General features: G+C 47.4%; 1 protein-coding gene across 1 annotated transcript in view; it reads right to left on the minus strand.

Annotated features, from left to right (window-relative positions):
- MINDY4 (MINDY lysine 48 deubiquitinase 4) overlaps positions 1-5,059 on the minus strand; it is a gene marked incomplete at both ends in the record, with an annotated part of 67,480 nt that extends 62,421 nt beyond the window's left edge. The window contains 3 exons of the mRNA XM_079538012.1: positions 1,117-1,325; positions 2,413-2,532; positions 4,997-5,059. Coding sequence (XP_079394138.1) covers positions 1,117-1,325; positions 2,413-2,532; positions 4,997-5,059 — 392 coding nt within the window. The remainder of the gene's footprint in view (positions 1-1,116; positions 1,326-2,412; positions 2,533-4,996) is intronic.
- Between the last annotated feature and the right edge of the window lie 8,469 nt (positions 5,060-13,528).

Here is a 13,528-nt window from a genome sequence, read left to right on the forward strand (position 1 = left end):
GGTCTCCTTATATTCAGGATCTGTCTGGGCACCTTCCTGCACTACATATTGTAGGGAACCTGCTTTGGGGTGGTTGGACTCGATGATCTCCACAGGTTCCTTCCAGCCCCTGCATCGTCTGATCAGTTCTTAGCTGGTTGTGTCAGTTCTTGTTTCCCTTCCCCACTGAGCAAGGACTTGTGGAGTTCTGCAAGTGCTAACGCTTAGGAGCAGTGGGTTTGAGCTGCTTTTACAACGAGGAATAAAATTAGGTGTATTCCCTGAGAGTCAAAGCTGGGAAGTCGAATTTATGTGCTGTGTCCATTTTAAAGGCTTTCTGTTGAAGCACAGCTGGTGCTATTGCTCTGAGATGCTAATAAATGGCACTGGAAGACTTGGCTGCATGCTGCTTCTATGTGCTTTTGTTGATGGAAATAATTTACACTATTGGCAGTAATGCTGAATGTAAGATGGTAGGGCTTGGTTTAGGCTAAGCACTGATGTATCTGTAGTTTGAGTGCAGGTGGTTCGTTTCTTATCAGACTATACTGAATACTTTCCAGTTTACCAGGCATAAAAGCTCAGATTTGTTCATCTTAATTCCATCTTTCAGCTACTGAAGAACATGCAAGTCTTTCTAATTGCCAGGGAGCATAAAAGAGCATTTTTTAAGGAAGATAGCAGTAATGCAAACTTTGTGACAGCTCACCCAAGATGGTGTTGCTGAGGATGTTGTAGAATCACAGCATATCCTAAGCTGGAAGGGACCCATAAGGGTCAGAGAATCACAGAATGGCCTGGGTTGCAAAGGAGCATGATGCTCATCCAGCTCCAACTCCTGCTGTGTGCAGGTCGCCAACCAGCAGCCCAGGCTGCCCAGAGCCACATCCAGCCTGGCCTTGAATGCCTGCAGGGATGGGGCATCCACAGCCTCCTTGGGCAACCTGTGCCAGTGCCTCGCCACCCTCTGGCTGAAAAACTTCCTCCTAATGTCTGACAAGAGGATTAAGAATCATGGAGTCCAACTCCTGCACAGGACCATCCCAAAATCAGACCATATATACCATACAAACCATTCAACGCTATTTCACTTAATGGGAAGAAGACTGGCCAAAGCAAAGAGGAGTAAGGGAGTACCTGAAGGTTTGAGTTTTGCTGTCATGAGGCAGGCTGGCATTTCCACATGCACGTTCTTCATCTGAGAGGTCAGGTGGATGGGATGCTGAGCTCTTACTTTGTGAAGCTGCCAGTGCAGAACTTGAACTGGTGCTCCTGGAGGTTCCACGGTGCTCAAGGAAATAATTAGTAATGATTTCAAGGAGTGTTTTCAGAGGGTTCTCCTTGGCCTGTTTGAGAAGGAAAATAAAGTTTTTGGTTGCTGCTGAAAAGTTGTTAGTCTGCAATCTAAGAAGGAGTCATTATACTGTACAGTGGCTGAACATGTTCACAGTTTCCTAGAGTCTGGTGGTTATAAATGACATGGCTGTAAAAACAACGCAGGAAGGAATCACAGAACCACAGAATCACTGAGATTGGATTGGATGATCTTGGAGTTCTCTCTTGAGAGAGACCAGCACTTGAGGTTGGTTGGATGAGACCTCCAACATCATCCGGTCCAACCATCCACCTTCCACCAATATACCCACTAAACCACGTCCTTCAGTACAACATCTGGACGTTTCTTAAACACCTCCAGGGACAGTGGCTCCACCTCCAGGGAAGGAGATGTCAGCTAGGAAATATCGAGAGCTTAAAGGTGCGTTAAATGAAGTAATAAGGTGTGATTGTGAAGGAAGTCCTGGAACTCCTGGAGTTGGCAAGGATTCAATCCCTTGGACCTCATGACATTCATGGCTCTGCTGCGAGTTTGCACATGCAGTGTATTCATCAAACACGAGTTGCTGGAGTCAATTGCATCATCCTGCAGGCTGTTGGCTAGACATTCCTGCCTTAAGCTGTGAGTGGTTAGGACTAGATCTAAGCAATAATTGGAATTCAGCTACTGATGGCTTTGACATAAAATATTGTGGCCTGCATTACATGTCAAGGAATGATAAATGCTGAGTGCAGTTCTGTCTGTCAGCTCATACATAAAGTTGTAAATAGAAATGGAAATGCTGAGCTATTTCCAAAATGGAATGTTCTAGATGTAATGATGTAAAAGATGTTAAAGTGAATAAGTGCTCCTGATTTATTGGAAGCTGCCTTTAGTAACGAGGGCTCACTGCCAGGTTCTCAGCTTAGTCCTGTGAGCTGTAATGCAATCTCACCATGGAGGTGAGATGGAGACTTCTAAGCGTGTCCACAGCAGTGCAGCACCAGACCCAGGCTCCAGTTCTCTGCACTGTGCACACACACTGCTGCCCTGATCTGTTTGACCCAGTTCTACGTGATCTGAGACCAGGCTGTGAGGAGAAGCACCTCTTCCTTTACCTTGTTCTGTTTGTACAGAGAGTGCAAATGCAGGACGTTTCGAAGCTCGTTCCTGTTATTGATGCTGAGTGCAGAACGTGGCAGCTCCCGGTCCATGGTGCTGATGGTTTTCTTCAGACCCTGAGGACAAGCAGGAGATTTTAGAGTCACAGAATCATTAAAGGGCGTAAATCACCCCTAGGACACCAACCTATGCCTACCATGACTCCCAGTGCCACTTCTCCACAGTCACTGATAGTGCAGTCTGGATATGCTAGATTCCTAGTGCTTCCACTGGCACAGGCTGCCCAAGGAGGCTGTGGATGCCCCATCCCTGCAGGCATTCAAGGCCAGGCTGGATGTGGCTCTGGGCAGCCTGGGCTGCTGGTTGGTGACCTGCACACAGCAGGGGGTTGGAACTGGATGATGTTTGAGGTCCTTTTCAACCCAGGCCATTCTATGATTCCTGCTTGGATTTGGGAGGAGAAGGAAACAGAACAGCTAACAAAAGCTTTTATTGCTGACTTTGTTGGATGCAAGCTGAAGCTTCTGGATACATTAAAATGGAAGTAATTACAAGCTGAGCCTTAAAACCTGCACTTTAATTATACAGTTTTGCATTTCTACAGCCCGGAGATGTAAAAGGAGTTCTGGTGGAAATGCTGCCTGTGCAGAATTTACCAAACTTGGGAGAACAAACAAAACAGGGCTACTCCGTGCGGCCGACTGCAGCTGCTTAACAGCTCCATAAGATTGGCCTGTGCAATTAATTGCATCTGAGCTACGTAATTACAAACTCTGAATTTCAGGCGCGCTTTGTTTTTTGGCAGGTTTCTCAGAATCCTTATCCTGCTCTTCACCCTGTTATCAGGGTAACCTGACCAGGTTGGAAATCAGCTGGATCCTCATAGCATCAACTGGTTTAGGCTCTTCCTGCAGCTCGGAACAGAGAACGAGGCAGTGCTGCAATTAAAGTGCAAGGAATGATAAGCTGCACGGTCGGTTTTACCAGCAGAGCATCCCTTTCCTTTTATGCTTTCAGTCAGCATTAGGTTTATTTAAGTCAGAAATGTGAAGGTGTTTCATTTGAGAAACCTCTGCAGTCAGGTGCTGTGAGGCATTGCTCTGCTAATGCTGGAACTTAAAGGCAAGTGATTAATTCTGCGTTGGAAATCATGTCAGCAAGATTCCAACACTGAAAATAGGCATTTAAAAGCTGGATGCAGGACAGGTGAGAGAAAGCGAGGTTGGCACGATGCTTCTTAGCACAACCGCGTCTTGTGTTCTGTATGAGGCAACTATTCCTGAGCTGGGGGGACACGTGCAATATTTCCTTTGGATTCTGCATGAATACAAAGTAGGAGGCGATTTCACTTGGAAACACAAAGGTGTCTTTTCCCCAGCTCACAGCCCGCATCCCATTTCTTTCCTTTACATCAGTTCTTTAACAAATACAGCGGTCACTTTCTTCTCCTTCCCCCCCCCCCAGGCAAATCCGCTGCCTGCAGAGCCCCAGTAAAAGACGTCTGTTTTCTCTATGACCGCTTCACAGAATCACAGAATGCCCAGGGTTGGAAGAGACCCCAAGGATCACGAATCTCCAACCCCCTGCCACATGCAGGGCCACCAACCTCCACGTTTAATGCTAAACCAGGCTGCCCAGGGCCCCATCCAACCTGGCCTTGAACACCTCCAAGGACGGGGCATCCACAGCCTCCTGGGCAGCCTGTTCCAGTACCACACCACTCTCTGTGTAAAGAATTTCCCCCTGACGTCCGACCTAAATCTCCCCTCCCTCAACTTAAAACCATTTCCTCTCTTCCTACACGTATCAACCCTTTCAAAGAGTTGATTGCCCTCCTGTCTGCAGGCTCCCTTTAGGTATTGAAAGGTTGCAATGAAGTCACCCCGCAGCCTTCTTTTCTCCAGGCTGAACAAGCCCAGCTCCCTCAGCCTGTCCTCATAGGGGAGATGCTCCAGTCCCCTGATCATCCTAGTGGCCCTCCTCTGGACCCTGTCCAACAGCTCCCTGTCTTTTTTGTACTGTGGGCTCCACACTTGGATGCAGTGCTGCAGATGGGGCCTCACAAGAGCAGAATAGAGGGGGACGATCACCTCCCTGTCCCTGCTGGCCACCCCTCTGCTGATGGAGCCCAGGATTCCATTTGCCCTCCGAGCCGCAAGAGCACACTGCTGGCTCATACTAAGTTTTTCATCTATCAGGACCCCTTCCTTTTGTTTTGTATTAGTATTAGTGTGCATCACTTGTAAAAAACAAGATAAGCGATGAACGAGGGGTGAAAAAAAAAAAAGCTTAAAACCGCATTTCTTGGCTTAAGCTTTTTTTTTTTTTTTTTCCGCAGGCACGTGTAGGAATGAATCAGGTTTTCGCAGGCAGGCCGGCAGCCGCCTTCCACGTTCGGAAACCGGCGGTATTGTGGGAGATGTAGTGCAGATCCGTGCCCCGCAGCTCGCTGCTCCGCACGGCTATCCGCCTTACAGCCCCCAGCCGGCGTCCCCCCCCCCCCCACTTCGCCTTTTAACGACGGGCGTTTCTCCTGCGCCCTTCCCGCTCATCCCAGCCGGAAAATCAAGACTCAATTACCTTTCTACTGAGAAATTCTCTCACCAGAGATGCGGCCACTTCTTCCACGAAGGAGTTGTCCATTTTTAGCCCGCACTCTGCTCGGTCTCTGCTTTCGCACTCTGCTTTCCTTGGCTCGGTCTGACCGATCCCCCATGGCAGCCCGGCCGGGCGATGCGGCCCTGGAGCAGCTCGTCCTGCGTGCCGCCGGATCCCAGCAACAGCAGAGCAGCAGAACTCCTCCCCGTGGGACGAGAGCCGAGCTGGCCGCTCAGCAGCGGGCGCCCTGGTAACTGCTTGTAAAACCCGAGAGCTGCTCGGGGATAACGTTCGGGAAATGAATGTTGGAAGTTGAGAAGCTGAATCACAGAATCACAGTCAATGAAGGATTTTCTGATTTGGGGTTGTTTTGGTTGTTTGTTTGTTTTTAAATCGTAGAATGGCTTGAGTTGGAGGGGACCCACAGGGGTCACCGAGTCCAACCCCTAAGTTGCTGAGAGAAGCACAGTTATGTGCAAGCTATCACTCCTGTATGAATGCTACTTTCAATCGTGTTTGTTTATTTGGTAAGATTGCACTTTTGTTAAATACTGCTGCATTTCTCTTGTATTATACTTCATCTCTCCTACTGGCAACAACTAAAGTGGGAACACCCATCCATTCCATGGGCAACTGACCTGGTGCCTGCTTTAAGGGCTGGCAACCCTACCCACAGCACAGGGCTTGGAGCCAGGTGGTCTTTGAGATCCCTTCCAACCCAACTATTCTGAGATTCTATGAGTCCGGTCTTTCCTTTCAGGTTGAAGCTACATTATAGACACTACTACAGTGTACTAACAGGAGGGATTGTGTTGAGTCATGCTTTGAGCCTGGGGACCTGATGTAGGTTGAGAGAGAGGAGAGGACCTGCAGAGGACATGGAGTGTGAGGATTAAATTAGATCAGATTGCTCAGGGTAGCAGTGTCCAGGGATGGAGATTTTGCATTCTGGACAAACTCTTTAAGTATTTGACCACTGTTAGCTGACCAGTTCATAGAAAGTTCATAGAATCACAGAATCATTACAGTTGGAAAAGACCTCTGAGATCATCCAGTCCAACTGACCACCCACCCCCAGTCCTACTCACTGAACCATGTCCCTAAGTACCACATCTACCATTTCTTCAACACCTCCACGGTTGGTGACCCCACCATTCCCTCTGGGCAGCCCATTCCAGTGCCTGACTGCTCGTTCAGAGAACTTTTTCCTAATAACCACCCTTGTTACCCAGTTAAAGTTTCTTCTGCTGACAATTTGTCCGAAACTGGTAACTGGTAACTGGTGAGGGGTCTGGAGCACAAATATGAGGAGCGGCTGAGGGAGCTGGGATTGTTCAGTGTGGAGAAGAGGAGCTCAGGGCAGACCTCATTGCACTGTACAACTTCCTGAGGGGAGGTTGTGGTGCAAAAGGGTCTGGCCTCTTCTCCCAGGCAAATAGTAGGACCCGAGGAAACGGCCAGAAGTTGTACCAGAGGAGGTTTAGGTTGGACATGAGGAGAAACTTTTTCTCTCAGAGGGTGGTCAGGCACTGCAATGGCTGCCCAGGGAGGTGGTGGAGTCGCCGTCCCTGGTGGTGTTCAAGAGGCGCCTGGATGAGGAGCTACGAGAGATGGTTTAGTGCTTGTGGTACTGATAGGAATGGGAGGGGGGTTGGACTGGATGATCTTGCAGGTTGTTTCCAACCTTGTGATTCTGTGATTCTTTCCCCCCTGTATTTCTTCCGTGATCAGTTTGGCTTCCATCTTGGAAACATTTGGATAAATGAAGATTGACTTTCAGTGAAACATAATTTGCATGTGCCTACAGGATAGCAGGGGGGGTAATTTGCAATCCGTGTAATAAATAAGACATGCAAAGGGTCTGACTACTTCATTAATGTTATCAGTGCAAGCAGTCTGATGTGCATTCATTAGCTTAGCATTAGCTAAGACATGATGCAGCATGCAAAAGAATGCTTGGTATTACACAGTATCCCTGTCTCCCCCAACATTCTGGGAATGATATTCCAAAATGAAAGTGGGGCACGGTTTTAATAACATGGCCACTTGGAAGGTGTCATTTCAATGCATGTATTCCAGAGAGAACTGCTGCACGACTGTGCATCGTGGGGCACGTGAGAGGGGCTGTCATGCTGCCAAGCCTCCATTGACTTCCAGTGATTTCACAAAACCAGTTTGCTATGTCCAGAAGGCATTCAGGTGCTTAGCTTCGTATCTGGTGTCAACAAAGTAGATTTATACAGCAGCATATTGATAAATGCCTTTTCTCCTCAAAGGAAGTATTTTTCTCTAAGAGGTAGCAGAACTACAGCTTCTGACCTGGCCAAAATTGCAAAGGAATTTGCCAATCCCAAAATTGTTCAGGGGGAAAAAGAAATGAAAAATATTAAGATATTCTGCATCCCTGCTGACAGCTGTAACAGGAAGACAGCATTGCTTTTTGGAAGCTTTGTGCCTGATGCAGTGAAGTAAAAGCTGCATGTACACGTGTACATTAATGCTGGTTTATGTACTGCTTCTGCAGGCAATGCTCTGCTCCTCTTTGGGATGCTGCAAGCACAGATGCGCGACCTGGGAGCTGCAGAACTTGGATCTGATGCAGCTGGATTCTCCCTGATCAGAAATCGCTGGTAATAATTCCCTGTGTTGTTTATTAGTGCAAGATGTGGTGTTTCTTCGGTATCTCCAGTACTGACAGGTGAGAAAATAGGTGACACTGGGACCAAGAACTTGGAAAGCCCTCAGCAGAACAGGGGGAGAAAATATGCTGAAAAAGATAAAGACAGGGAGATCACTTACTGAGTGCCATCGCTGATAAATCAGGCTTGGCTAGAGGGGCATTAAAGGGGAGTTGTAAGAAAGCAGGGGACTGACTCTTTAACAGGGTCTGTTGTGATAGGACAAGGAGAAATGGTTTCAAACGAAAGAAGGGGAGATTTGGATATTGGGAAGAAGTTTATGATAAGGGTGGTGAGATGCTGCACAGGATGCCCAGAGAGGTGGTGGTGCCCCATCCCTATAGACACCCACGGTCAGGAGATGGGCTGTGAGCACTGATGGAGCTGTGGGTGTCCCTGTGCACTGCGGGGAGTGGGACCAGGTGGCCTTTAAAGGTCCCTTCCAACAATTCTCTGATTAATTTCATTTATTGCCAATGTTGGAAATATCCAAGTCATTTTGTCAGGACGGTATCTCTGATAAAAGCAGAATTTATTCGCGATTGCAATGCCGGGCGTCCTGCAAGCAGGAGCACCTATGGACACAACATGACAGCCTTTATACCATTTTCTTCCCCCCCTTGCCTTCTCCCCCTCCCCTGTTTCCCCTCTGGCTGGGTACTCCAGGTTCACAATCTTATCAGAAGGTTTACATTTGTTGTTTACTTGTTAATATGTGATCTGGTGTCAGTCCTGTTGTCTCCAAGATGTCTCCTTGTTCATACTGATATGGTGATTCTGTTCAGAGTCCTTGTTTAACAAAGAGTATGGAAGGGAGGTGCCCAATTTTACCTTCTTCAGGCACTCCCGAGGCATGTAATGAATTGTCCTTTTAAATTACACAGGATACTGTTGCAGTGTGTGTGACATATTCTCAATACTGGCTATACATAAGTTGTTACTAGCTTATATATATATTCATACATATTACTTTACTTCTATACCAAATATGTGTTGTTGGGGAAGATTTATCTAGGGGATTACCAATAAAATTTTATCAGAGAACCCCCAATAATGCAGAAAGGCCCCTGAAAAGAACTATTAGTTCTAATAAATGACCCAAATAGTAGAGAGGCCATGAAATTAACAAAATTCTGATGTTTCTGATGCAGAAACAACATTCAGTTCTCACACCAATTAAAAAAAAAAAAAAATAGAGCAGGATGGTGAGAAGCAAAAACCAGCACAGCTTCTCCCTGTTCTTCCTTATTCCTGAGTTCCACTTCAGTCTTTCATTTGTGGCTCTTCTGCCTCCTCCCCACCAGGCGGCACAGTGGGAATGGCAGATGAGTGGTCATGTCAGCTCATAGCAGCCTCTCTCTGCTGCTCCTTCCTCTTCATAGGTTGAGGTTCAATGGAATTTCTGCAGGTCAGTTTGGCCAACCCACCTGCTTGAGCAGCAGGATGCAGTATGGATGCGTGGTCGGGCATCAGAGAATTCCTGAATCCTATCCCAGTGCTGCTACCAGCATTGAGGAGATGAGAGGAAGAGACAGCAGGAGGAGGAGCTCTGGGTGTCAGAGCAGTGGGATGCTGGATGTAGGGAGGTAGAAGGGCATGTGCAAACCCAGTGCAGTGCTTGAGGCAGGAATTGATAGGCAGGAGCGTTTTGCAACACAGACTTTAGAAAAGCCTGGAGCTGGGTAGGAAAGCTGCAAGACAGGAATGAGTAGTGCAGTGCTGGTAAGCATATTCAAAAGTAGCTTTTAAACAGGTATTGGTGGAACAAGAACTGCAGGGAGAGCTGTAGAGTATAGGGGAACTTCTTGGAGAGAACTGGGCTTGCAGAAGGTGCCTATTTCCACAGCAAATGAACAGTCATCAGGAACTTGAAAAAGGCAGGAGGGGGAAAGAGTTGGAGTATTTCTTTGAGTAGGAATAGCTGGAGCACAGGCCTTAAGAGCTTATACTTTTAAAGGGTGAAACGTCCAACAGTGCTTTAGAAAGGTTGCTGTTGTTCCGCGTGTGCATAGCAGCAGCACTGTTAACCTGCGATCAGCTTTCGATACTCTTTTTACTGATGGGAGAGGGAACAGCACTCAGTTCTTTCCCCGTACTCCAGTGGACGTGCCAGGGGTGCCCTCTCGCGATTATCGTTCAGTATTGCAGCAGTGGCAGAAGCGCTCGAGCTCAGCTGCTGGCATTGGCGTGGAGAGCAGACCTCGGTACCATAAAATCCTCGGAGTTGGAAGAGGACCTTTAAGGGCCATCGAGTCCAGCTGCCTTGCAGTGAACACTGTACTGACCAGCGCCACAGCCGTGCACGAGTCTTTACAGCACAAATGCAGTTTGATATTCAAGTACAAGACAAAAGATTTCTCGAAGTCTAGGAAGAAGTGCTCCAGTGAGGAGCCTCTGCCGAGTGCAGGGGGTTGGGGGGAGGGCCGAGGTGGAGCTGGTCAGGATAGATGTGGTAGAGGCAGTTCCCTACACCCCATGAATGCATCTTAGATCCAAAATATCCACAGCAAGTTCCCATCAGTGGGCTTGTCAGCAGAGTCGAGGTGCTCCTGCTGGTCAGCAGTCAGAGCCTGATGGCTGCTCTCTTTATCAGGGAAAGCACTGGTTCCTAGAGCCAGCAGTGCCTGGGTTCTTCATGGTGCTGAAGCCACAGGGACAAGCAGTTCAGTGACACTGTAAAAACTGCCCTTCTCTCTCTGCAGTTGGTTATCTGCTGCCACTTCTCCAGCCCCATGAATCCATACTGCATTGCCTTGCTCAGACGTATCTGGGAAGGCACTGTTTCTAGAGGGACAATCCAGACATTAGGAGTCCTGTTCCCAAATGCTACACCAGGGTATTGCTTTAAAATGTGAACTTATTGTGTTTCTCCAAACCTTACTGGAAAGTCTGGAGTACAGCAGCCACAGCTTTCTGGATGTTTTAAGTGAACAAAATGCAGAGCATTTCCTTATTTGCAATAGGAAAAGAAGTGGAACATAGAAAGGATTTCCTAATTGTAAAATGCACAGATGTTTTGTGACCAAGAAATGGACAGCGAAGCTCATACTTCATTTCTTGAAAGGAGATTTTATAAGAGTTTGGTACAGCGATCAGTTTGTACCAGACTGCACTTGGCTGAGGGATATTTGGGGCACTGAACTTCTTTCATGGCGATGACTCTCCTGTGATAGACATGTCTATCTGTCTGTCTGTCTACTTCTTATCATCAACCAGACTTAGTGATGCAGTAAAAGTCAAGTGTCCGCTCCACTTCCTGCTGAGCAAACAGATCCCATCACTGAAATTTACCCTCCTTGGTTTTACCATGGGACCAAGTTTTGTCCTAATGGTGCTGGTAGCTTGTGTGCAGCTGTGAAGTGTTTGTGATCGTTCCTTTTGTCCAACACCTTTGGAAGGAAGCATGTGTGTTCAAAGTTCTGTTGTACTGGGATGGCTGTTAAAAGGCTTTCCAGATGGCACAGTGGCACCTTAAATGTCTTGACTAGAGTTTGTGGTGAACCACATTCCCTTTTGCTTAACAATAAAAAACAAAAGTACTGCTTACAGCTGTAATTTTACCCTGGATCTTAAATCTTCCTCTGCTTTGCCTGGCATAATGGTTCAGCTCTGCATATTTGCATTCTATAGATATAATTTTCTCTCTTGTGTGATTTGTGTTTTCTTATTCACGTGAATAACTGCCGTTCCTTGTGCTCTTCCAAGACAAATCATTTCATGCAGTTGTTCTTGAAACATTAGTCTGAAGCATTAAATTAACCTTGGATGTGAAACATAGATAGCAACATTGTATTAAGGAGGATTTCTATTAAGTAATTGACAGATGCTTTTAAAGTAGCACTAGAGCTCTTGAAGGTTGTGACACTCACTTGACTGCATAGAATTGGTGTTTGAGCTGCTGTGAATGGGAACATAGGAAATTACTGACAGACTGGAAACGTGTTAAAATACTCAGTAGGAAACAATATTGCACAGTGTTGAACCTCGGAGGGTTTTTGAAGTGCCCCCTAATTCTCTTTACCCAAAAGTCACCTGAATTCCCCTGAGCCAGCTGCTTCATGCATAAATCCAGCAGCCCACTGAAGCTTCATTTCACTTTTACAAACCTGTGCCTTGTTTTTTCCATACGGGCTGTGTTATTCCATGTTCACAGTGTGTTTATTGTGTACCATAGGCTCTGTCACATTGCCAAGGAGGCCATTTGCAGGTCCCTAATTGGTGGATACTTTATAGAGCCTGTCTTGTAGGTGGGAATTACATTAGCTGCACTGCAGGGCAGCCCTTTGCGAGATGGGTAACACACATGTGCCAGCAGCTCCACTGTTTCACATATGAGAGTTCTCTGTTTTCTGTATGTGGACACCCCTTCCATTTCTTTAAATTCCAGCCTTTTCTTTCTGACCACCTCCTCAACTCCTTATTGAGCCATATGGGAATTAATTGGTGCGGGGTGTTTTGCTTGTTTCCTATTTATCCTTTTGGTTTCTGTTTCTAAGCCTGTGTAGCTTCAAGACTCCCATAGGCTTCCTGCTCTTGAGGCTATTCTTTTCAGCTTTTTCTTGGCTAACAGTGTTGTTCTTACACTGTTCTGTTTCTTCACCATTTTTACCAAGTGCTCTCCTCGATCTCAAGCTTTTTTCTCTAGCAACTTCATTGTGTTGCTATCACTGCTAAAGAGCAGCTCTTCCACTGATGCCACAGAACCGCTTCCCATGCACGACTTCAGTCTCTCATGTGGTTTCCTATACAGCTTCTTCTAGAACCTACTTGCACGAGGGCCCTCAGCTCTACTCATGCCCCTTCCCCATCTCTGCAGCATCACTGCTGTTGAAGTCAGAGGTGCAGAGCCTTTGTGCGCATTGCTAAGGAGAGGTGACTGTCATCACAGAATCACAGAATGGCCTGGGTTGGAAGAGACCTCAAGGATCACGAATCTCCAACCCCCCTGCCACATGCAGGGCCACCAACCTCCACGTTTAGTGCTAAACCAGGCTGCCTAGGGCCCCATTAGAATAATAAAGAATTTCCCCCTGATGTCCGACCTAAATCTCCCCTCCCTCAACTTGAAACCATTTCCCCTTGTCCTACACATATCAACCCTTTCAAAGAGTTGATTCCCCTCCCCTCTGTAGGCTCTCTTTAGGTACTGAAAGGCTGCAATGAGGTCACACCACAGCCTTCTCTTCTCCAGGGTAATGTAGTGGGCTGATGTAATCTCTGGTCCTCTCTTTATTCTTCACCTATTTAAACACACACTTTTTGCTGTCCCCAGCAGCACTGGACTGCTTCACATCTAATTGAGCTTTGGTCGCATCCAGTTTTTCCCTGCAATGTTGAACAGCATCTCTGTGTTTCTCCCATATCATCCGATCCCAATCCCAGTGGCCAGGCACTTTCTTTGTCTGTCTAACCTCTAGAAGATGATCACTGCTCAGCTGAAGGCACAGCTTTTGCTTTACCAACTGAACTGTCCTCGTCCCAGCCCACAAGGCCTCGCACTGCTGCTGTTCCCACCGCTCTCCACCCAACCAGAGCAGAGGCATTGAGCAGCAGCGTGGTGCTGCGCTGCCTGCAGGGAGCAGGAAGGCAGAGCCCTGGGCTGTGCGGTGATGCAGCCTGGCCTTGCCCTGTGCTGCCCTGGGGGTGCCCCGAGCCAGGGAGTGCCTGGCCCCACCTGCAGACACACTGCGTGAGGCACAAAGTGCACAAACAGACACATCCTGTAACTGCTCTCAGCTCCGGGAAGTGCAGATATTGAAACTAAGAGTGAAGGAAGGCAGAGAGCCTCAGTTCTTGCGCTGAGGGCACCTCCCAAACAACCTCCATCCCCAGAACC

The sequence above is a fragment of the Tetrao urogallus genome, assembly GCF_951394365.1.
Source record: "Tetrao urogallus genome assembly, chromosome: 7".
Lineage (NCBI taxonomy): Eukaryota > Metazoa > Chordata > Aves > Galliformes > Phasianidae > Tetrao > Tetrao urogallus.